This window comes from Spermophilus citellus (genome assembly GCF_964194105.1).
Source record: "Spermophilus citellus genome assembly, chromosome: 6".
In the NCBI taxonomy this organism is placed as follows: Eukaryota; Metazoa; Chordata; class Mammalia; order Rodentia; family Sciuridae; genus Spermophilus; species Spermophilus citellus.
Window position 1 is genome coordinate 321,294 of NC_138187.1, and position 23,165 is coordinate 344,458.

Genomic DNA, 23,165 nt, shown 5'->3' on the forward strand with positions numbered 1-23,165 from the left:
AAGCACGCCCAAGTCAGAGCAGGCTGCGTTTAAGGCAGGCGATGCCCACACAGGAGAAATTGAAGATCAGCCCAGTTTCTTGCATGATGCTGCCGTTTTCCCAGAGAAGGTGGTACAGGACAAGGAAGAGGTCGGCTTATAGGGTAGGTGAGATAAGTGAGTGTGGTTCAGAATGGGCTGGATTGCTGACCTCCTGTGAGACAGGACTTTATGGAATTGTGAATGTTGTGAAATACTTTTTTGTTGTTACTGGGGATTGAACTCAGGGGCACTGAGCCACATTACCCACTGTTTTTTACATTGTATTTTGAGACAGGGTCTCACTGAGTTGCTTGGCGTCTTGCTAAGTTGCTGAGGCTGGCTTTGAACTTTAGATCCTTGGGCCTCAGCCTCCTGAGCTGCTGGGATTCAGGCATGTGCCACTGCGCCCAGCCTGTTGTGAAGTACTTTGATGCACTTGTTTGGGAAGTTTTTAGACTCATTAATGAAGATGTAGAAAGAAGACCCTGTGGAGGAGTTCTGCTGGTGTAAAGGAGCGTGCACTCCCTTAGCAGTTGAGGGATTTTACTTCTCTTTCTGTTCCTTGACAGCCTGGACTTAAGTCCTGGGCTCAGCCCTTCCCTCTCCTCTCATACAGTGGGCTAAGACATCTCCAGGACCCCTTCTGTCTCAAAAAAATAAAATAAAACAAAACAAAAAGTGTTCACTGCTTGTCATTAGAATGGCATGTCATGAAAAGTACCACCGCCTCCGAGCAGGTCTGGGAAGGCTGCTGCACCCAGAGGCTGGCCTCCCAGCCTGGGCTCCGCCGCCACCCAGAGGGGGTGCTTTCCAGGCAGCTGCTGGCCTCTCACCAGCTTCGCCCTTTCTTTCAGATCACCGAAGTGGCCTTGGAGTACAACAACTGTCACGGGGACCAGGTGGTGGAGCGTCTACTTCAGCACCTGCGGCGGGTGGACACACCTGTGTTCCAGTCCCTGGCACCACAGCCACCAGCTCCACTGCTGGACACACCGCCGATGGCAGCGTCCCCCTGCTGCAATAGTGTGGTGCTGCCCCAGGGGCACTCCTTCTCCAGGACCCACAACGTCTGTGAGCTGTGTGTCAACCAGACTGCCAGGGGCCTCAGGCCCAGCTCGGCCAGCATGCCACAGTGCAGCTTCTTTGAGATGGCGGCAGCCCTGGATTCCTTCTACCTCAAGGAGCAGACCTTCTACCACGCAGCTTCAGACAGCATGGAGTGCAGCAATTTTTTAACTTCCTATAGCCCTTTCAGCTACTACACTGCATGTTGCAGGACCATAAACAGGGGCGTGGTGAGCTTCATCGATTCTGAACCAGGCGTCTTTGAAACCCCAACCCTTGCATTCTCTTCCCTGGAGAAGAAATGTGAGGCCGCCGCCCCCAGCTCCCTTCCTCACATTGAGGAGAACAGGTATCTCTTCCCTGAAGTGGGCGTGGCCAGCACAACCTTCACCGGCCTGAGCTGCCGAACCAACAAGACCCTCAACATCTACCTTCTGGATTCCAATTTATTTTGGTTATATGCAGAGAGGCTGGGTGCTCCGAGCTCCACGCACGTGAAGGAGTTTGCCACAATTGTTGACGTGAAAGAGGAGTCTCACTATATCTTGGATCCAAAACAGACGCTCATGAAGTTCACCCTAGGTACTGTAGGTGGCTTCCCCAGCACACTCAGTTTTGCCTAACCTGGCCTAGGTAACTGATTGGGAGGGCTCGTCGCACTGGGTTGGGGGGTTGGCAGCCCTGAGGCTCACTAGGTCTGTAGGCTCACGGACATCGTCATTATCCATCAGTCATGATCTTAAAAGAACTGAACGGAAACTTCCTCACCCAAACTTTGGATAAGTTTATCAACCTGTGGGGTAAGAGTCCAACTCTCTAGTTGACCGTTCCTGTCACATTTTTAATGTAGAGCCAGCTGTATGCAGAGGGGACCTGGCTGTGTACTGGGCCAGGAGGGGAGAGCTGTTCTGGGGGGACGTGCAGGGGCTGGTGAAGGGGAGCAGTTAACAGCATGTCATTCTTGAGCAGCCAGGAGAGGAGATTAAAGTGCCTCCCGCCCTCTCTGCCTTGCAGGTCTGCACTCTGGCCTCAAGGCCACCAGGCCTAATCTGTTCTGCTGCAGCTTTCCAGGAATGCTGCTGTGACCTTGGGTGCCTGGATTGTAACAAGCAGGGGTCAAGTGCAGTAAACAAACAGCAGGTTGCAAACTAGTGAAATCCTCTTCTGGGTTTACAACTCCATCTGGGTAAGACCCCAGAGCTTGCCCCCGGGGCTTGGCAGCAGCAGCAGCAGCAGCAGCTGACCCACACTGCCTGTTCCCAGGACCTTGGTGGAGCCCTGGACAGACAGAGGGAAGTGAGAATTCAAAAGCCTTGTTAGTTCAGCCTCACTGGAGACTTGGGGGACAGGCAGTATGTGCTAGATGGAGAAAGGAGGAACTTAGTAGCAAAGGAAACTGTTTTCAAGTTCAGAGGGTTTGAAAGCAAAAGTAAACTCAGGAGTCCCTGAATACTGGTCCCCAAAGCTGTCCTCGTTCAATCCCGGTGGAGTGGGTTTGTACCTGACTCACAGTTGGGAACGTACTTTATGGAAGTGTTGATTTCCCTCCAAATTATGTATGGCAATCACAAGTGCTCCTTGGTGCTTAAAAGAGCCCTGGGGACCAGTCTCTTTCTGGAGGACGTGATCTTTTTTTGTTTGTGTATGGTGCTGGGGATTGAACCCAGGCCTTGTGCGTGCGAGGCAAGCACTCTACCAGCTGAGCTACAGCCCCAGCCCAGATGATGTAATCTTTTGATACTACAAATTACTCCTGATTCGTGTTTTCCAAGAGTATTTTTGTCTATTGGATTTTCTTAAAATGAAACAAGTATTTATTTTTTAAAGAAAGTGTTCATTGGATCTTTTGATGAGCTCATGATATGTTCACTCTGAATGTCAGTGTTAGCTGAAAGAAGCCTTCTTCAGATTTTCTTCTGTCTTCTGTATCCACTCTGAAATGTCTGGCTTAGCCGTTTCTTTGTCTTGTAGCTAGTGACAGTTCTTAGGGTCCTTGTGAAACAAACCATGTGCTTGTACCATTGTTGGCTTGGAGAGTCAACTCTCAAGGCAGCCGTCTCTAGGGCACTTGCAGAATTAAGGCTGTATTCAGATTAGGAAATAATTCTTGGTTTTATGTTTTAACGGCATAGCCAAAACTAAATGTCCCTCAGATTTGACAATGAAGTCTCTTTAGTATTCATTCACATAACATTCTTCACTTCCTCCTCCTCCTGCGAACATGCCCTTGTTTGTTAGGGTCTCAAAGTGGAGGGAGTTAAAAGAAAAAGGGAAGCAAAACTCAGATTAGTGTTGCTTCAGCTGAGGCAGAGGACCCTAAAGATGGTGGCTTCTGTGGAAATGGTAAAACTGTTGACTCGACTTGGGGCCAATGGTATGTATATAGGTTTTATTTAGGTATTCCACCACAAATGATTGAGTTTATTTTCACTAACCTCTAAAAAAGGAAACTTGAAGAATCTTAATAAAGGAAACAAAAAGTAGCCCTTGTCCTCAAATTTACGAGTGCTAAATGCCCTCCACATTGCGGAAGCTTGTGCGTTTCTGCCTTTGTAGTTACATTTAAAGATCTTAGCATCCTAGGTTGAAGTCTCTTGAGAAGACCGTGGCACGCTGGTGGTGTGTGCCTTCTCGCATGGTGTGTATCTGTGGACTAGGCCCTTTAGAAAAGAATAGCCTGGGATTCCAGTGCTGCATGGTTTTTGTCATCTAAAGGACTGTGGCGGTTAACACTACCAAAGCTCTGCCTGGGGTTTGGCTTAGAGGTGAAATGTTACAAATGTGAGCATGGGAAGTCATTTCTGTTTTTAAAACGTGGAGTTTAAAGTAGCCAGTTACTCTCCCTGTACCTACAAAAGAGTTTATCTCACTTTTTTTTTTTTTTTTTTAGAGTCTTTTATTCAAAACTTCAGCGTTCTCTACAGTCCCTTGAAAAGGCATCTCATTGGAAGTGATCCTGCCCAGTTCCCTTCTCAGCATTTAATCACTGAAGTGACAACGGATACCTTCTGGGAAGTTGTCCTTCGGAGACAGGTATGGAGTCACAAGGGACGCAGAGATTAAACTTCTGTCCCTTTTGAAATAATTTCCAAAGCTGCAGTTGTTGGGGTGAGCAGTTTTTTTGTTTGTTTATTTTTTTCAGTACTGGGGGTAAACCCAGGATTGCTCTACCACTGTGCTACTTCCCCAGCCCTTTTTTATTTATTATTTCAAGGCAGGGTCTCCTTCTGTTGCCTAGGCTGACCTCAAACTTGCAGTCCTCTTGCCTCAGCCTCCTGAGTAGCTGGGATCACAGGGTATCCCCATCTTGCCTGGCGTGGTCAGTCAGTTTGTGATGTACAAATTAGCCACATGACATTTTGAGAACTTGAGATCTGAAGATGAAAACTTCCCTGTGATTTCTGCATAGGGCCTAACGTTAACCCCGCGCAGCAGGGACATGAGGCAGAGCCTTTTGCCCAGGTCAAGTAATGGTCTTCCCTGTCCACAGGATGTCCTGCTGCTCTATTACGCGCCGTGGTGTGGCTTCTGCCCATCCCTCAATCACGTCTTTATCCAGCTAGCTCGTCTCCTGCCTGTGGATGCACTCACGGTGGCCAGGTAAGGAAGCCCGTGCTCAATGCTGCCCTCACTCTCCCTGCAGCTTGGCCGTAGTGTGTGAGGCTATGCCCACTGACCTTGAGCGAACTTAGATTTGGTGGTTAGGCTGAAGCCATGAGCAGAGCCTGGTTGAAACCCTCCTTTCCTGGTGAATTCTGAGTGTTCCATGATGTTGAGTGTGTTTAGGACTGATTGGATTCTTTGGAGGCCAGATGCAGTTCTATCTGCTTAGTATCATGGGAAGGGGGCTCCTTAGAATTGCCACCTGACCCTGGGACCTGGAGTACCAGCCTTTGTGTTCCTCCTCATTTGTGAAATCAAGAGGAAGGATTGGCTGATAGCCTTGTATTCTAGTTTTGTGATTACATGAGTACTATGTGTGGGTTCCACATAAGCAAAAAAAAAAAAAAAAAGTTTTTTTCTGTTCTTTTGGAAAAAGAAGGCTCAAACAGAGATTTTAGATGAGGTAGTATTGTGGTTCAGATTTGGTGTCCCCGCAAAGATGCTACTGCAGGAATATTCAGAGATGGAGTGGTTAGTTACGAGAGCTATATCCTAATCAGTCCATCCTGGTTTGAATGGACTTGCTGAGTGGTAACTATAGGCAGGTGTGGCGTGGCGGGAGGTGGGTCACGGGGGGGGGGGGGGGGTGTCCTGGAAAGGTGACTCTGTCCTTTGGGTCCCTTTTCTCTTTCTTTGCTTCCCAACTTCACCATGAGCTGAGCATCTTTCCACTGCTGGGCCCTTACCCCATGATGTTCTGTCTCACCTTGGGCCAAAAGCAATGGAGTCAGCCCTGTGTGGACTGAGACCTCTGAAACATGAGCCCCAAATAAACGTCCCTCCTCTAAGTTATTCTTATCAGGTATTTTGGTCACAGTGATGCAGAGGCTGACTAAAACAGGTATTAAACAGTTTGGGCTAGGGGTTGTTTAGATTTAAGCTGTCCCCCCCCCAAAGCCCCCTACAGATAAATTAGGTGTATATAAAAGATAAAACCATAGAAAACATAGCAGAACATAGAATGTTGGATTTGCTAGTTCTTTTGAAAGTTGAAAACCTCCCTAGTGGAAGTACTTAAAAAATTAATAAAAAAAAACTGGATGTGGTGGCATACGTCTGTAATCCCAGTGACTTGTGGCTGAGGCAGGAGGATCACAAATTCAGTTTTGCCAGACCCTAAGCAATTTAGTGAGATGCTGTCTCTAAAAATAAAAAGGGTAGGGATGTGGCTCAGTGGTGAAGCGCCCCAGGTTCAACCTCTGGTATAAATAAATAAATAATAATGAAAATAATAAGAAAAGGAAGATGCATAGATTTCCTTAGAAGTATATACAGTGAAAGGAAATCAGATGTAAAAAATGGGACCATAAGTAGTTTACAGTATCTGTATTTTGCCTGTTATATCCAATGCACTGTCAGTAATAACTAGAGCCAAATTTGGGGAGTGATGTGCTAAGAGATTTTTCTGTACACAGGATTTAATCATCAGAACAGTCATTGAAGCCAGTATGATCATCACTTTATTTTATTGAGGAGGAAACTAAGGCACAGAAAGATTAGGTAACCTTCTCAGAGTCACACAGCCTATAAGTGATGGATCAGGATTCAGAGGCTCCAGCCCCCTCGCCATTAACTTGGTTTAAGGACCAGTGAGGGGGACTCCAGTGTGAAGGAAGGACATGGGCAAGTTTTTCATATAAGAGGACAGAGTATATAAACAACTTGGGAAATTACAACCTAATAAATGTAAATTAAAATACTAACAATGCATCATTTACATCTATTAAATTAATAAGTGCTTCTAAGTGACAATCTTGTGTTGATAAAATGGAGTGAAATTGGCATAGTCACATTAGCTAATGGAATGAGTAAATTGGCACAACCCTTTTTGGAAATGTTGGCAACATTTGCAAGGAATCACAAAGACAGCTATGTATTTCTGACCCAGTTGATTCCACTCTGGGAGGTTAGGGAAATGGGGGTCCCAGCCCAGGGACACAGTATTCATATCCAGTAGGAGAAGAAACACAGTTCTGGAAGTTGGTCCCTTCACAGGAGCAGTGCATCTCATACAATTAATTGAAAAGAACAGAGCGTGAGATACTAACTGCTCCCAGAACTATGTCAGCTCTCAGGCCAGGTGTGAACGGGAATCCCAGAAAGAAGGCCCCAGGCAGCCCAGTGGAGCACTGAGTGGGTCTTTACAGTGTTTTTCTTTTTAATTTCACAGTCTGCTCTCTTGTTGAAGTAAAAATCACAAGGAAAAACACGTGGTTATGGGATGTAGTGTTCAACGCCACTTGCTTGAAAGATGGAACTCTGGTGCTGTAGGTAGGCTGCCGTAGGCAGAGGCAGGATAAAGTCGTGGTAAACTGTTTTTCATCCAGTTAGGCCTTTTTTTTAGTTGCGGGTGGACACAGTACCTTTGTTTATTTCTATATGGTGCCAGGATCGAACCCAGGGCCTCACTCATGCTCAGCAAGTGCTCTGCCACTGAGCCACCACCCCAGCCCATGCCAGTTTTTGAAAAGTGAATTTCACCCTTTTGAATAAACACATGGCATTGATTTATCCCTTCCAACCCCACAGCAGTTGTACTTTCTGAAAGTGTCCCATCGAGTTGAAGGTTCCACCATTGCAGCTTTTGCATACGCTCTGGTGAGCATTGGCCACGCGGCCCTTCCACTAGCAGGACTGCACTCCTTCCTTGGAGGGTCTGTCGGCTCTCTGTGTCCAGGCAGCTGGCACAGGAGCCCTGCCCCAGGCCCAGCTCAGGCCTGAGGACTCACCATCCAAAGCCCTGCTCCAAGTTCCTCAGTGCCTGAGAACAGGGTTGAAGACTGATGTCATTCTCTGTATTCAAAAATTAATCTAAAAGCTGCTGAGGAACTTGTTTTCAACTTCCATTCAGACTCAGAATTTATGAAAAAGAGAATAATCTCCCATCTTCAAAATGCTTGATGTATTTCATTCAGTGTATTTTCTTTTTCTAGAACTAATTCACGCATTAAGATATTTGGCCAGATCCTGTCAGATGAATGAACTGTTCCTTAGGTGTCAATGAGACATTCTTTGGCAGGTCATGATTACTTTGAAGACATTATGTTAGCCCTCAGTGGAAGGCTTTCCCAGGGTGGACAGCTGCACGTCCTGAAAGCAAGGTGCCCGACACTCAGTGAGCAGGGCTGGGCCAGTGTGGGACAAACAGCACCAGATTCCTTAGGTATTAGAGAAGGTTCTTTGAGCTGGGAGCTCCCTGGGCCTCTCTCTTACCTCTGTTTTCTCTTTGTCTCCCAGAATTGATGTGTCTCAGAATGATCTTCCTTGGGAATTTATGGTTGACCGTCTTCCTACGGTCTTGTTTTTTCCTTGCAACAGGTAAGACTGAATTTTTTTTTAAAAAAAATCTTTTTTTTCTTTTTATTTGTCAATGGACCTTTATTTTATTTGTGGTGCTGAGAATCAAACCCAGTGCCTCACACATGTTAGGAAGCGCTCTACCACTGAGCCACAACCCCAGCCCCTGAATTTTTTTCAATGTAGGGCAGATAAGATTCTCTTGTTGAGGTCTGAAGATGAAATGCATTTGAGTTATAAAAAAAACCAGGTGCTGTTGGCACATGCCTATAATCCCTGCTACCTGGGAGGAGGACCGGAGGACAGCCTCAGCAACGTACCAAGACCCTGTCTCAAAATGTAAGGACTGTGGATGTAGCTCAGCGGTAGAGTGCTGCACAAGGCCCTGAGTTCAATCCCTAGCACAAAAACAAAAACCTTATAAAACATTTTCTGTGACTAAACTGTTCAAAAAATATGCCATTGGAAACATGGTAGAAGAGCTCCAGTGTCAGAATGTTATGTGTGGTGTTAATTTTCTTTGAAGAAGTTTGCTCTTCCTGAGTCTATTTCTTACAGGAGCATGCATGTGGCCGTCAGAATTGGTTAGCTTTCATGGCCCATGAGCCAGGATGGGCAGGAAAGACCCGATGTTTGTGCGGTGAATGAGCAGCCAGTCTTGGCGCCTTGCCGCCCAGGCCTTCTCCATGCCCATTCCCATTCGGCCCTCCCAACGCCCCCATCCCTCTTGAACGAGATGAGTGGGGACTTCTCACTGACAGCATTGTCCTTCCCTGGGTTCAGGGAGCACTGAAAAGGGGCCTTTCTCTGCATACATGCAGAACACTGTGAATGTCTGCCATCGTGTTGACCCTTGACCCTGTCAGTTTCACCTACACGTATTCCAGAGTCATTTATTACCCCATCTATGCCGAAGACCCTAGCAGCAAAAGGAGAGTGGATTTGGCAATCAGTGACTGTGGGTGCAGACGTTTCAGTAGAAAATGAACTCTTGGCCTTCTCAAGCCTAATAAACTGGATGTTGGCTCCCTTTTAGGTACAGATTCCCTTGGCTTTAGGGTGGGTCCTGCTGGAGGTTCACTCCTCTTCTCTACTGGCAATGTGTGCTCAGGTCCTCTAGGGAATGCCCTGACCCGCACGTGCAGCGTGTGCCTCCCTTTCAGGACTCCCTGTGCCCCTGCTCCTCTCACCTGCAGCTCTAGGAGAGGGCTTCCGGGATGGGCTTTGACTCATTGCTTGTTTTTTGCCATTTAACTTAAAGAATGTTTGTTGGAACACTCCCTGTAGTAGGGTCTTGTCAAATCATGCACTAAAATCAGAATGTGACTCACCCTGTTCTGTCGCTGGCTGTGTCATGATGAGCCTTTTTCTTTCTAAGAAGTGTTTAAATTGCCACACAATCAAGGAATCATGGACTCCAACACTAGCAATTTCATCTGTGTGGGACAGAAGTTGGGCACGTAGTTTAACGACATGAAACCTTGCATTCCAAACATAGTTGGAGAAGGTGTTAAAGCTATGGCACCTAACTTGTACCTCTGCATGAGGAAGTTCTCTACAATTGGAACGCATGGGTATGCACTGAGAGGGACAAAGAGACACACATGGAGGACAGTGCAAGGCGGTGGCTGTTGGGAGGCCTGCATCTGGGGTGGGTTCTCTGCTGAAGCTGCCTGCTGTGAGAAGCATGAAGCCGAGCTTATTCTCCAGACGTGGGCAGGTCGGCCACCAAGCCCCTTCCTGTGCCCTTAAACAGTGAATAGAGGAAAGTCCAGTTCTGTCCTGATGGCGAGCTTTGGATTGGAATTTTTCTCATTTCCTAAAAACAAATGGGAGGCACAAGTGAAGTGAGCTCCCAGTTGGCTGGAATGCCTGATTTGACCAGGAGGTCAGCAGGCAAACGATGGGAGCTGGCAGCTTGCAAAGGAGGAAATGAAAAGACCAACCATGTGATAAGGCTGTTTTCACGTTCACCTGCTTAGGCTGTTTTTAGTGAAAGAAATATGGAATTGTATGGGCACTATGAAAAAGGCCCCATGCTGGGGGTCAGATGCATAGGAGGGGAATGTCAAGGTGGGGGGTGATTGCTGGGGGTGGATCTCTACATCCCTAGCAAGTTTCTGCAACAAGCATGCCTCATTTTGTAAAGATTATGGGGAAAACTGCAGAGGAGCCTGTCCTCAGCCAGGTGTGCAGCCTGGCTGGCTTCATCCTGCTCCTGGTCCTGCCACCCCCTACCCGAGGCAGGAGGCCAGGTGGGTTCCAACGGAAACCATCACCTTTCTGCATAGGGACATCTCAGAGCCGTTCCTCCTGGCCACCTGCCTGCATCAGATTCTCTGGATGACATTTCAAAATGCAGGTGCTCTGGCCTAACCCTCCAGGGGGCAGGAGGTATACACACTCCACCAACAGCCTTCCGCCTGGTGGTCCCTGGGGAGGAGCCACTTCTGAGGAGCTCCCAGCCCTTCCCTCAAGACTCAGGGGAGTCAGACGAATGGCAGAACCTCTTACCATCATGCTTCCAAAAGAACAACAGTTTGTTGCTGCTCTGTGTTTTAGCTACTTTCAGAATGGACAAAAGCATTTTAGCATGGCCATTAGGGAGTTGGTGGCACTGCCTCAGGACTTCTACAATTGCATGCTCACAGATGTCTCCAGACAGGCCCGCTAAGGTTCCTCGTGGCCCTTCCCTAGGGGTGGTGCACCTCTGCTCTGCCCTGGGAGAGTGGCAGACCCAGCTGCTGAATTGCTGGCTGCCCTCTGCAGGGGCTGCACTTGACACCCCATGTGGACAAAGCGTTCATGTCCAGAGAACTGTGCTTTAACAGAGGGGACGATTAAATTATTTTATAAAACAATTTACATGCAAGGTTCCATGTTCTTTGTATTGACTGTCACCTGAAAGTTTCCTTTACATACTGTGTGCAATGGGGCATATCTGATTTTGATTTCCTTGTGATTTTTTATTTGCTAGGGAAAGAATATCGATAGAACCCCTTTTGACATTTTTAGGTATTTAGCCACTGGTTTTGTGTGTGGAGAGGGTGTATAAGTTTTTAACTAGTGGTTGCTTAAGGAACAATGCAAGTTTTTAAAAAGCTAACCTTGTGTATTCACTCATTTAATCCTTAAAAGAATCTCGTGAGGTAGGGGATACTCTTATCATCCCCCTTTAACAGAGGATAAGTCACCTGACTAAGAACACATGACACAGAGCAGAACCACTCTGGGCAGCTGACATCTGGAGTCTCTGCTCTTGACTTCCATTCCTTTAATATCTGAGGGAGCTGATACTGTCTGTTGCCGCCCCTCAGGCATAAATTCAGAAGGCTTGTAATTTTTGTCTGTTTCAGCCAGATTTTGCCTGCACAAGTGAATATATCTGTGAGAGACTCTGGCTGTTAGACAATGAAGTTCTGAAAAGGAATTTTCTTTTCTTTTTTTTTTTTTTTAAGAGAGAGGGAGAGACAGAGAGAATTTTAATATCTATTTTTTAGTTTTCGGCGGACACAACATCTTTGTTTGTATGTGGTGCTGAGGATCGAACCCGGGCCGCACGCATGCCAGGCGAGCGCGCTACGGCTTGAGCCACATCCCCAGCCCTGAAAAGGAATTTTCTAAATCAAGACTTGGAACAAAGTTGTGGGGAACCCTGTCCACTGTCACTCTCTTCCTTATTCTGCGCTCTCAGGACCAGGCAGCAGTCTGGTTGCCAATAAGACCTCTCCAGGTGGAGCCCAGTGTCTCCTGGGGATTGAGGACTTCTGCCTTGGATGGGTAGAAATGCTTACTGAGAAAACAAACGTTTCAGCTTTTCTGATTTCACCAAGCATTTTTGATGACCACAAAGTGACATAGGGACAGTCCTGCCCAGGAAGCCCATGCTGCATGGTCACTGGGCCTCACAGAGCACGTGGCGTTTCCCCGCGCTGCAAGTTGCTGTCACTGGCTTTAGGCCTGAGCCTGGGAGCACTTCTGGAAGGCCGTGTGCAGAAGCTGAGCTCCAGCCTCAGGAACAGACACACATTTAGATAAGCTGCCTTATCACAGCGCAGCCAGCCTCGCCTGTGAGAACTGCCTGCTCATGCCCATCTTCCCTCCCTCCAGTAAGTAAAGTCCTCAGGATGTCTTTCTTGGTAAGCATAGCTGCCTGACCTCCGCAGCAGCTGGTTTTATACCATCCTGTTGCCACGTGTCTGATCCTTGGCTCCTTTCCCTCTCTTTCCAGAAAGGACCTAAGTGTGAAATACCCTGAAGACCTCCCCATCACCCTTCCAAATCTGCTGAGGTTCATCTTGCACCACTCGGACCCTGCCTCCGCCCCCCAGCAGTCAAGAATGTCTACCCAAGAATGTCTTCAGAGCGAGGCAGTCCTACAGCAGGGGCACATCTCCCACTTGGAGAGGGAGATCCAGAAACTGAGAGCAGAGATAAGCAGCCTTCACCGAGCACAGGTGCAGGTGGAGGGCCAGCTCTCCAACGCCCGCAGGGATGAGCGCCGGCTGCTGCGACAGCAGCAGACCCTGGAGAAGCAGCACAGCCTGCTCCAGCGGCACAGCGAGCAGCTGCAGGCCCTGTATGCACAGAAGGCCCGCGAGCTGGAAGAGCTGGCTGACGCCTCGGAGACCCTCCTCACTGAAAACGCGTGGCTCAAGATCCTGGTGGCCACCATGGAGAAGAAACTGGAGGGCCAGGACCGGGCTGAGGACCCAGCCCCCAGGATAGAGGTGCGTCCTGAGCACCCTGAGCCCACAGGTGCCCCCCAGTTACCTGGAAGCGCCCCTTCACCTTCCAATGGCAGCTCCTCGCTGGCACCTGAGAGGAAGGGTGAGAACAGGACAGACTAACTTGCAAAATGACATGAAGGAATCAGAGGTGAAAACTGTATATTGGGAATATATTTATGCAACTTTTATTGAAATTTATTGTAAATAAAGATTTTCTCAGTGGTCTAGAAAATCAACTTGAATGTTGTTCAGCTTTTATTGAAAAGGGATGACATCCCTTCCATTTATTGCACAAACTTGGTAGCTTTGAGAGAAAAACAGTAGCACAGTCCATTTGAAGATCTGTCTGAAAAATCAGTCCATATTTGAGTGGCTCAGTGTCAGAGTGTTCCCTCCTGCTGCCCTACTGTTGCTTCTGCCATGACATGGAGGGGGAAAGGTTAACTCTGACTGTCTTAGAAGACTTGAACACAAGAGTTGGGCTATTGATAAAGAATTGAGAGAGGTCATAATTCACTAAGCCACTGGAGTGTGTGGCTTGGGATCTATGCTTAAAAAAAGTAGCCACTGATGAGAACAGGGACAGCCACTGTATGTTGCTCTCCAGTTTCATGGGCATGGTCGTGCTCCTCCCAGACACCCCACCAGCGCCCCACTGGGCCTGCCCCTCATCCAGCACTGCCCCTGGCCAACTCAGGCTCTACAGATGTGGCTGGCTAATGGAGGGGCAAAAGGACCTCCAAAGTGAAGCTGATGAGCGAGCAGGGCTAGTCATCTCCAAACAAACTCAGCGGCACAGTGAGAACTGCAGACATCAGAGTGAAGTCAGCTGAGGGATCGGGGTCAGAGGCTGTGGGCCACCAGCTTCATGAGTAGCGGGAGCCAGCCTGGAGGTCGGCAGGGAGAGGGGTGGGTCCAGCACCTCACCTCGTCTTTTGTCGGCATCTTTGGGCCTCCTGTCCTCCCCTCTGGTCCTGGCTGTGGTGGCTGGGTGGCCTCTCCCAGCCTCTGCCCCACCTGACTGCCTCTGCTTAGGCCCAGCTGTCCCTCTACCACCTCTTCGCCACTGCGCCATCCGTCAGGGGCAAGGGCACTTCCTCTCCTGCTCTCTGGTGCTCCTCCACTGCCTGCAGCACAGATGGCCTAGTCAGCCACCCCTCCCCACCCTGCCCCAGGCCATTGCTTCTTGTCTGATGCTGCTAAAAAGGAGGCTCCCTACAGCTCCCCGGGGCTCTAGAGAGTGGATTAGCTCAACAGGGGAGTTGCCTCCAGCAGGGCCAGGAGGCCAGAGCTGTGCCTCCCACTATGCTTGCTGCTTGCCAGCAGCTCAAGTGCATGGGGCCAGCACTCCAAAGTCATGCCAGGGCTGGCCTCTGACTGGTGACCCAGGATGACACTTGAGCCACATTTTGGTGATGGTGTAGAATGTGCATACAGTGGTTGGATTAAAAACCTGAGCTAGCTCACATGGGACAGCTTGAGACGCAGGCCAGCTCCACTGAAAGCCACCAACTCCTGCCCATGAGAACCAGTTCCTGAACTTGAAATTCACCCCCTCTTCCTGTGCTAAGCACGGGCTGGCAGGGAGCATGTGGTGGCTTCTTGGTGAAGCCACACACCGCATGCAGGGCCTTTGAAGAGATCAGGGACTTTTGAGATGGGCCACTCAGGAAAGTGAAATCCAATACCCAGCAGGTGGGTGCTCATCAGAGGGGAAAGGGGGCTAACTTGTGAAAAGGGAAGAGGGGGGAAAAAAGCCAAATCTCCACCTCCTCCCCTCCAGTGCAGAAAATATTAAATACAAAAACAAAACCAAAAACTTGCTCCTGGGCCAACTGGGTCTCAGCTGACAGGAGCCACCAGAGCTCTGGTGCTCCTCTGAGGATCAGTGAGTTCAGCAAAGCCTGTGTCAAGATGGGGTACTCAGCATGCTCACAACCAGGGGGGCAAGACACTGCTCGGCTACTAAGACGCCTGGCAGCCCTCGGGACGCGTGCCCTGACGTCCTTCACTGGCTCCTAAGCAGGTACGTAGCTTCCTTGCAATAAGCTGCCATCAATGGGCGCGGTTAACAGCTTAACAGCTGCATCTACCTGGAGGAAAGAGGGAGGGGGCGTGGCTCTTCATCCACTACCAGCCAGAGAGACATCACCAAAGCACCCAGACTGGTCAGCCAGAGACTTCAAACTGACATCTCACTTCTTTTACATACAGGCAGGTAGGCATCAGAGACTCCTGCCAGGTTCAACCCTGGGCCTTACACGTCCAAGACCCTCCATGGTCTTGCCTCTGCTCATTGTGAGTACGGCCATAATCCACCGGTCCCATGTGCTTAATATGGTATTTTTAAAATTCAGCAAAAAAAGGCTTTAAGCACGTGCTTCTGGGGCCTATGTACAGTTCACAGGTTTGTTAGTTCACGCATTACAGTAGTAGCTCTGTCAAAAACAGGCTCAGCTAAACATTCAAGTAACAAAAGCACTACGGGGCCATAGCCCCAGCGTGGCCCCAGCAAGGTCAAGCCTGCCCACTGCCTGCAATGGGCAGCCCCACCAGGAGGCCAAAGGGAAGCCCAGGACAGCCAGGACCCTGGAGTCAGTGCATGCGATGGCCAAGCCCGAAGAGGCCATGCCAGCAAGCATCAACCCTTCCTCTCAGCAGCATATCTGTGTGGTTCCGCCCCTCCTGGTGCCGCTTGGCTGGCTGCAAACAGGACCGGAAGCCTCGAAGCCCAGATCAGCCGTGCACCTCTGGGCCGCTGGAGGTCATCAGCTTGGCCTTCCTCTCCACGCACGGTCCCTTGGCCGAGTACTGCACCAGCAGGAAGGGCTCCTTGGTCTCGCCATCGCCCACTATGCTCTCCTCGTCCTCCGACTGGCTGATGCGCTGTAGCCGCAGGTAGCACCAGCAGCCCAGGATCAAGGCCCCCAGTGCAGCAATGGCGATGAGGATGACAATGACCGTGACCACACCTGTGGTGGGGCTGTGGTCCATGATAGACATGGTCAGTGCTCGTGTGGCTTCCTCGGCAGGAAGCTCCTGGGGCGGCTGGCTCAGTGAGGCTGGAACTCCAGCTGGACGTGAGGGTCCTGAAAGACAGAGCGAGTGGAGGCTACACCGGGGCCTACAGGGGGACCACACACCCCTGGAGAGCTCCAGCTGGACGTGAGGGTCCTGAAAGACAGAGCGAGTGGAGGCTACACCGGGGCCTACAGGGGGACCACACACCCCTGGAGAGCTCCAGCTGGACGTGAGGGTCCTGAAAGACAGAGCGAGTGGAGGCTACACCGGGGCCTACAGGGGGACCACACACCCCTGGAGAGCTCCAGCTGGACGTGAGGGTCCTGAAAGACAGAGCGAGTGGAGGCTACACCGGGGCCTACAGGGGGACCACACACCCCTGGAGAGCTCCAGCTGGACGTGAGGGTCCTGAAAGACAGAGCGAGTGGAGGCTACACCGGGGCCTACAGGGGGACCACACACCCCTGGAGAGCTCCAGCTGGACGTGAGGGTCCTGAAAGACAGAGCAAGTGGAGGCTACACCGGGGCCTACAGGGGGACCACACACCCCTGGAGAGCTCCAGCTGGCACCTGCATGGGCTCTAAGTCTGTTTTTCTATTTTGATTTTGTTGCCTGCTTTGTTTGTGCAGGGCCCAAGGCTGGTCTCAAACTCCAGGACTTAAGCAATCCTCCTGCTCGGCCTGAGTGCTGGGACTGCAGGTGCCCCCCGCCTCCCCGGGCTCCTCCCGAGCTGCCGGGATCACAGGCGGGCGCCCAGCTCTGGACTCTGTTTTTGAGAGTTCTTCAGCCTGAACATGGGCTCTCATCCAAGGGAGGAACACAGGACTGGCGTTCGATGTCTGTCCAGAGGCTCACCCAGCCTGCGTCCATCAGGTGTCCCACACCTACCTGCTTCTGTAACCAGATCAAGCATGTGACCCCTGGCTCAGCCCCAGGACCCAGTCGTGGAGGGGAAGGGGGACAGAGGACACCTCTAAAGCTGTGGCAGGGGCCGTGGGAGGGCTGGACACTCCTCTGGCTCTTCCGTTTGCCGTGTCTGCTCCGGGAGCTGCACCACTGGGTGTCACTAACCACTTGGGGACTAAGAGGAGCCAGTGACTTCCTGAAGGATAGAGGAAGGATTTGAAAACAAGGAAATGACATCTGCTACTGTGGGGAGCAGGTGACACACACAAAGCAACCACGTCCCTCTGGGACTCCTGTGACAGGGCACAGTAGACAATAGCTTCTGCCACTGGGGCCTGTGCTGGCCTGGGAGACCTGGACCTCTGGAACCTGGATGAGCTGAGGCCAAGATGCCCAGGGGAGCTCTGGAGGGGCAGGGGTGGGCAGGAGCCCTGTCTGCACATGCCCAGCGCCTGGTGCAGGACCCAGACTGCAGACAGGTCAGTACTCCAAAATGCTTGTCACCACAAATGCAGGTGCCACATGGGGACACCAAGGACCAGGTGCTTGACGCTAAGATGGGTGGGCGGCTAGGGTGCAGGGAGGCCTCGCTGGGGGGGAATGGCATTGCTGGCAGGGGGAGTGGCGATGACCCAAGGCAGGAGCAGGGAGTGGGAGCATCACCCTGTCTAGACAGTGGTGGGAGGGCACCCCAGGCCAGGCCTGCTCCCAGGTGTGGGGAGGGGTGAGACCAGGACCCAGAGGACTGGGAGCCACTGCCAACCCATGTGACCTCAGACAGCTCCCACCGCCTTGCCCAGCCCCAGAACCCTCATCTGCAGATGTGGCTGCTGGGGGGCATCAGAAAGTGGCTCCCAACCACACGGGATCCAGAAAACCCACACTCCAGTCTTCCTCTCTTCCTACGGGGGACACCCAGGGCCAGGCAGCGAGGCCTGGACTTTGCCACTGTCGCACCCCTGGACACTGAAACCAGCTTGCCCTGGTGCCCAAGACCTTGCCCCTTCTCCCCCCCACACACCAGCCACACAGCCACTACAGCAGCACACCCTGCTGTGGGGTGAGGACCAGCCTGCAAAGCGTCCTGTGCAGGCCCAGCACTCAGTCCGCCCTCCGCTGAGACTGGGTGTCCACATGTGTAGGTTTTCTTTCTCAGGAGTCGCATCCCCGCAGGTAGACAGCACTGGAAAGTTTTTCCCTCCAAACAGGATGGGCCTGCTGTGTCCCTCAGCCACAGTGACCTTAATTAGAAGTGACTTGTACCCAACCTAGCAGGCTAGGGTGGGGGGCTACCCGAAGGTCAAGGCAGCTAAGTTCATACCCCAGTGTCCAAGGACCAGCCCTGGAACCAGGGAGCACTGCCACCGCCGGCAGAGAGGCTCCAGGCAGGAAGGCAACAGCCCTGGAGCTAGGTCCCTCTCACTGAGCCCACCACAGCCAGGACCCTGGCCAATCCCAAGACACAGGACACAACCACGTCCACAGCTGCCTACAGGGCCAGCACGATGCCCGGGGCTGCTTCCCTCTTCCCAGCCATGCTGCTGCCACGGGCACATCCTCCAGGCCGTCCCCGCCAGGCGCCCCTGCCTAGACCTCTGCTCCAGGTCGGCAAGAGGAAGCCACTGCCCGTGCACATCCTCTGCCCTATCACCAGTGGACCTCAATGTAGGCTGCCCCACCCTGGGGACATCTGACGGTTCCTGCGGCCATTTTGGGTGGTCATAAACAGGGGGAGGAGGCACTATCACAGGGCAGAGGCCAGAGATGCTGCTGAACATCCCAAGGCACAGGGCAGCTCCAGAACTGTGACACAGAGTGACCTGGCCCCAAATGCCACCCGAGGGAGGCGGAGAGTAACTCTGACCTAGTTAATGCCAGCTCTTGCAAGATGCCCTCCTGACCCTGCCCACTCAGCAGCCCGGCCTCTGCCCTCACCACCAGCCTGTCCCCTCAGGCCCCAGGAGTGGGCCTGCACTGGCCCTGCCTGCACTCCCTCTCCGGGGCCTCGGGGTGCAGAGCTGCCGGGACATCCACCTCCCACACAGCCTTCTGGCAGGAAGGCAAGTCAGTATCAGTTTAGAAGGGGAAGTGTGTGTCTGGGGACTGGGGTGGCTCAGGGGCAGGAGGTGGGAGATGGCCCAAGAAGCACCCACAAGTCCAGGAGAACCAGCGGTCTCAGGACTAGTAAAGAAACTGAGGCACAGGCAGCCCCAGCTCAAAGGGACCCGCTGAGGAGAGAGGGGACTGCCCCAGGCCTGGAGAAGGGCAGAGCCAGGTATGGGCCTCTGGCCCCACCCACCCCCAAGCACAGAGCGTGACTGAGCCACAGTCACGCCTACCAGTGGCCCCGGCCCTCCTGGAATGTACCGGTTCCTCCTTTCACTCACGCGCATTTCCGGAGAACTGATCTAAAAAATCTGATCACATCATTCCCCACTCAGACCCTCCCAGGCCTCAGAAGAAAATCCAAACTCCCCGCCTCCAGCTCGGCTCTGCCCTGCCTGTCCCCTGGGCCTGCAGTGTGCCCTCCCCATCCCATGGTGCTCCTTCCTGTGCCTCTGAGGGCCGCCACCCACGCCACCCTGGCCCCAGCAACCCCTCTCCCATGCTCACCCCGCTCTACTTTATTTCCAGAGCTCTCTGTCACTTGGAATGCTCTTGGGTCAGGGTGTCTCCCTGGCTGCTGACTTGCACCCATGGACACCAGGTCTGCAAGAGGAAGCCACTGCCCATGCACATCCTCTGCATTATCACCAGCACACAGTAGGTGCGCAGTGAAGGTCTGCTGAGTGTTCCAAGCCCAGGGACACAGCGAGAAGTTAGAGGACATCCTGCCTTCAGAGGCAGGGAACCCCAGCTGAGTGAGCTCCCTAAACCCAGGCCAGCCCTGGGACCCTGGGCACAGATCCCTGTGCCCACTCCAGCAGCTTATGAGGAAGGACAGGCTGCAGCCAGAGTATGGGGTTTGAAAGAAAGATGTGCCCGTGGATTCTCAGAGGACTCAGCCCATGCACGCTGGGGCAGCGAGGGGAGGTGGTGGCCGAGTGGCTGAGAAGCACAGCCCAAAGGAAGTCCAACACGCCAGGGCAGCTGGGCGCTGTGAGCCCCACTTTGCCTGGTTGGACCCCAGCCCCCCTGGGCCTCCTCAGGCCCCTGAGTATGGCTGTTTCATGCAAGCCAGCTGGCCCCTGCAATCCTGCAAAGCGCATGGGCCAGGGTGGCACAGAGAGGGTCAAGGCCTGGGCTGGGGAGATGCCCAGGATGACACGTGGGAAACGTGGACCACATCAGAACGAGCATCACACCTCCTACACAGGCCTCTGGCCCCCAAGGCCCCTGGATGACTCCACTCACCATCAGCACCCCGCTTTGCAGATGAGGAGACCAAGGTGTAGAGCTGGGGTGGGCTGTCAAGAGTGAGAGCTGGAAATGAGCAGGTGACCCCCAAGAGCAAAGGGAGGTCGTTCACGTGTAGAGGGCCAGAGCAGGACAGGGCCAGCTGGCAGCAGAGATCTGCGACACCCCCTTGTCCACTCTCTGGGTCAGGGCAAACCTGGCACCTGAACCCCACCCAGCCTACCGTGTGCCCTGACCCGGGGGGTCCCACAGACCACGCCTGGCAAAGCCCAGGCTCTCCAGTCTGCAGAGTTCTCTGCCCCCCAATCATCCCCAAAGGAGGGTGAAGCACAGGACATGCCGTGTCCCCACAGAGGTCATGTGTCCCCTGGAATAAGAGAATCAACAAATTCCAGGTAAGCACTGGCCAGCGCCAGCCTTCACCAGTGAGGCTGCCGCGGTGCTAAAGCTGCTGTGCCAAGGTCCGGAGGGCTCAGAAAGACAGTCCCTGCCCAGGCACCAGTGGGTACAGGGCATGGGTCTCCTTCGCAGGCCCCGCTTCTCCTCTGAGTCTGGCCAGTGTGAGGAGAGGACCTAGGTGACCCTGCCTCTGCATGGCCTTTGCCCACTGGACAGGCGCAGGGCCCAAAGCAGGCTTCCGTTGGCTGCTCCCACCCACTCAAGCATGTCGCTGCTGATGGCCTGGGTTTCTAGTGTGTAAAGTGGGGACGAGCCCCTCACCCCACCCGAGGACCAGCAGGGCACACAGTCTGGCCCAGGCCCCGTGACACCAGCAGCCCTCCCCAGGGACACACTGCTGCTCCTCTCCCTTCCCCGGGCACACCATGGTGCTGCTGAGCCTGGCAGAGCTCAGCGCCCCACGTCCGCAGCTCCCACCTGCTCGCAGGGTGCAGCCACCCCCAGGGACTCCACTGCAACCCCAGGGCAGAGCATGTCCCTCACCTGCAACACAGCCACCTGCCAAGGGCACTGACTGACCCCAGTTCACAAACCAGAACGCCTCCTGCCCTGGTGCTGAGGAGGGAGGCAGGACTGCGGGACAGAGACAACCAGAGAAGGAGAAGCAGACTGCGGGCAAAGCGTCTGCCGTGCCAGCCCCAGCCACCCTGGACACAATGACACATCCTAGAGCAGGGAAGCTGGCGGGAAGTGAACGTTACCGCTGTGCCCGGCTCTGGTCCTGGTATCTCACCCTCCACCTCCTCCTCCAGAAGAGAAGCTGGCTCCAGAGTCGCGGCTCCCCATGGCAGAAGAGGAAGCAGGAGCCAGAGCTCCGGGACTGCCCCAAGGTCAGCCAGGGTCTCCTGTGGCCCAGCTCTGAGGCTCCTGCTCCCACACTATGCACCTTCCACTGGTCATTCTCACAGGCTGTTCTAGGGTCAGCCCATTTGGCCAAACAACTTTGGAAATAGTGGCTGCTACAAAAGTTGATAGTGACTATTATGTGCCAGACACCCTTTGCAGATTGTCTCCAAAATTTCTGCCTCACAACGACCCTAAAATTGAATTATCGCTCTTCCCACTTGGCAGAGGAAGACTCTGTGGCTCAGAGAAGTTATGTCAATTGCCCAAGGTCACACAGCTCAAACCTAGGCAGCCTAGATCTGAAACTCTGGATTCCAGAGTATGACTCTAAAATGCCATATTCTCCGGCACCTCCTCTCCCTGATGCCTGAGGGGTGGAGGACAGGTGAATCCCAGTGTGGTCCCCATGAGAGCAGGCTGGGTGGCCCGTGCTGAAGACTCAAGGCGGGACGGGACTCGGGGATGACAAGCGTCCCGGCAGCTCCCTCGTGCTGAGCGCGGGCGGAGTGCAGGCGCGGTGCCAGATGCGCTCCACGCACCCTCTCATTTAACCCTGCCAGGCGACGCCCGCGTCCCCCTCACTCTGTGGAGACGAGAGGCGGGGCAAGGCTTGAGGGAAGCAGGGGCTCAGGCCGGGGGCGACAGCTGGAGAGGCCGCGACAGCCGGAGAGGCCACTCAAGTCCGCTTCCTTAGAGGTGGGGGGACGGGGACCACGAGACCCAGTCCTGCCCACGCCGCGCAGCCACGGCCGACGGAACCCGGCGCCAAACGCTGCGGCTCGGCCTCAGTTTCCCCACCCACGAAACGGACGCCAGACGCGGCTGGATGCCACCTCTCAAAGCCCTTCTGACCACGCTGGGGGCAGCCAGGACCCCCATCTCTCCTGGAATTTTGAGAAATCCCGAAGTGTCCCGCAGAGCCCGGCAGCGGGCGCAGGGCGCAGAACGGCGGGCCGCGGCGGGGGACCCGCACCGGCGGGGGAGGGGGACACCGGGTCCGCGCCAAGCAGCCTCCGCCCCCCGCCGCCTCCTTTGTCCGGATCTCGCACCGCGCAGCGGACCCAGAGCCCCCGCCCGCAGGCGCGGCCCCCAGGAACAGACCCTCCCCCGAGGCCGCGCCCCCGCAGGGTCGCCCCTCCCCCGACGCAGAGACCCCGGCCCCGGGCACCGCGGCCTCGAGCGCGCCCCCACCCCGCCCGGGTCCGCCCCGGCCCCTCCGGCCAGGGCCCACCCGACAGCGCGCGGCCCGCCCGGCCCCGCTCACCATGGCGCGGCCTGCAGCCGGCCCGATCGCCCCGCGGCAGTCCCGCTGGTCCGGCCCCGCCCGCCCGCCAGCCCGGTCCGGCCGCCGCGCACCGTCGGGACGCAGGAGCCCCGCTCTGCGGCGGGCGGGACGCCACCGGCCCCGCCCCTGAGGGGGCGGGACCTCCAGGAAGGCCAATGGTGGGCCGCGCTTGGACGGCGGGGCGGGGCGGTCCGGGGCGGAGTCACGTGCGCCTGAGGCCGGGGCGGGGCGGGCTGCCGGGGCGGGGCGGGCTGCCGGGGCGGGGCGGGGGCCGCGCGCAGCGGGCAGAACCGGGGCCGGGGGCGGGCTGGGTTTCCGCGCGCGCCGATTGGGCGCCGGAGGGTGCGGGGCCCGCGACGGGAGTCCTCCCTCCGCAGTTCTCAGGCCAGCCCCGGCAGGCCGCTCCGTTCCCGCCTGAGAACAGGGAAACTGAGGCGCACGGCGCGCAGGGTGGCACCCGCCGGAAAGCTGGAGCGCAGCGCTCGGGGCTGTGCGGCCGGAGGCGGGCACTGGC

General features: G+C 54.0%; 2 protein-coding genes across 4 annotated transcripts in view; one reads left to right on the forward strand and one right to left on the reverse strand.

The window, feature by feature from the left end:
- TXNDC11 (thioredoxin domain containing 11) overlaps positions 1-13,012 on the forward strand; it is a 61,833-nt gene extending 48,821 nt beyond the window's left edge. For all 3 annotated transcript variants that reach the window (XM_081299077.1, XM_081299075.1, XM_081299076.1), the window contains 5 exons: positions 876-1,668; positions 3,977-4,119; positions 4,577-4,686; positions 7,987-8,067; positions 12,278-13,012. In XM_081299077.1, the coding sequence (XP_081155203.1) occupies positions 876-1,668; positions 3,977-4,119; positions 4,577-4,686; positions 7,987-8,067; positions 12,278-12,896 (1,746 nt within the window). In that variant the 3' untranslated portion in view covers positions 12,897-13,012. The remainder of the gene's footprint in view (positions 1-875; positions 1,669-3,976; positions 4,120-4,576; positions 4,687-7,986; positions 8,068-12,277) is intronic.
- Positions 13,013-13,625: 613 nt separating this feature from the next.
- SNN (stannin) lies at positions 13,626-22,768 on the reverse strand. Its single transcript, XM_081299092.1, has 2 exons — positions 22,631-22,768; positions 13,626-15,865 (listed from the first exon to the last, which is right to left on the reverse strand). Exon 2 carries the CDS (start codon positions 15,777-15,779, stop codon positions 15,513-15,515), a length of 267 nt encoding a protein of 88 aa, XP_081155218.1. The 5' UTR covers positions 15,780-15,865; positions 22,631-22,768; the 3' UTR covers positions 13,626-15,512.
- Positions 22,769-23,165: the final 397 nt, after the last annotated feature.

Bases quoted from the DNA above. Each gene is read 5' to 3' on its own strand.
- SNN (XM_081299092.1), bottom strand. From the start codon at position 15,779: ATGTCTATCATGGACCACAGCCCCACCACAGGTGTGGTCACGGTCATT.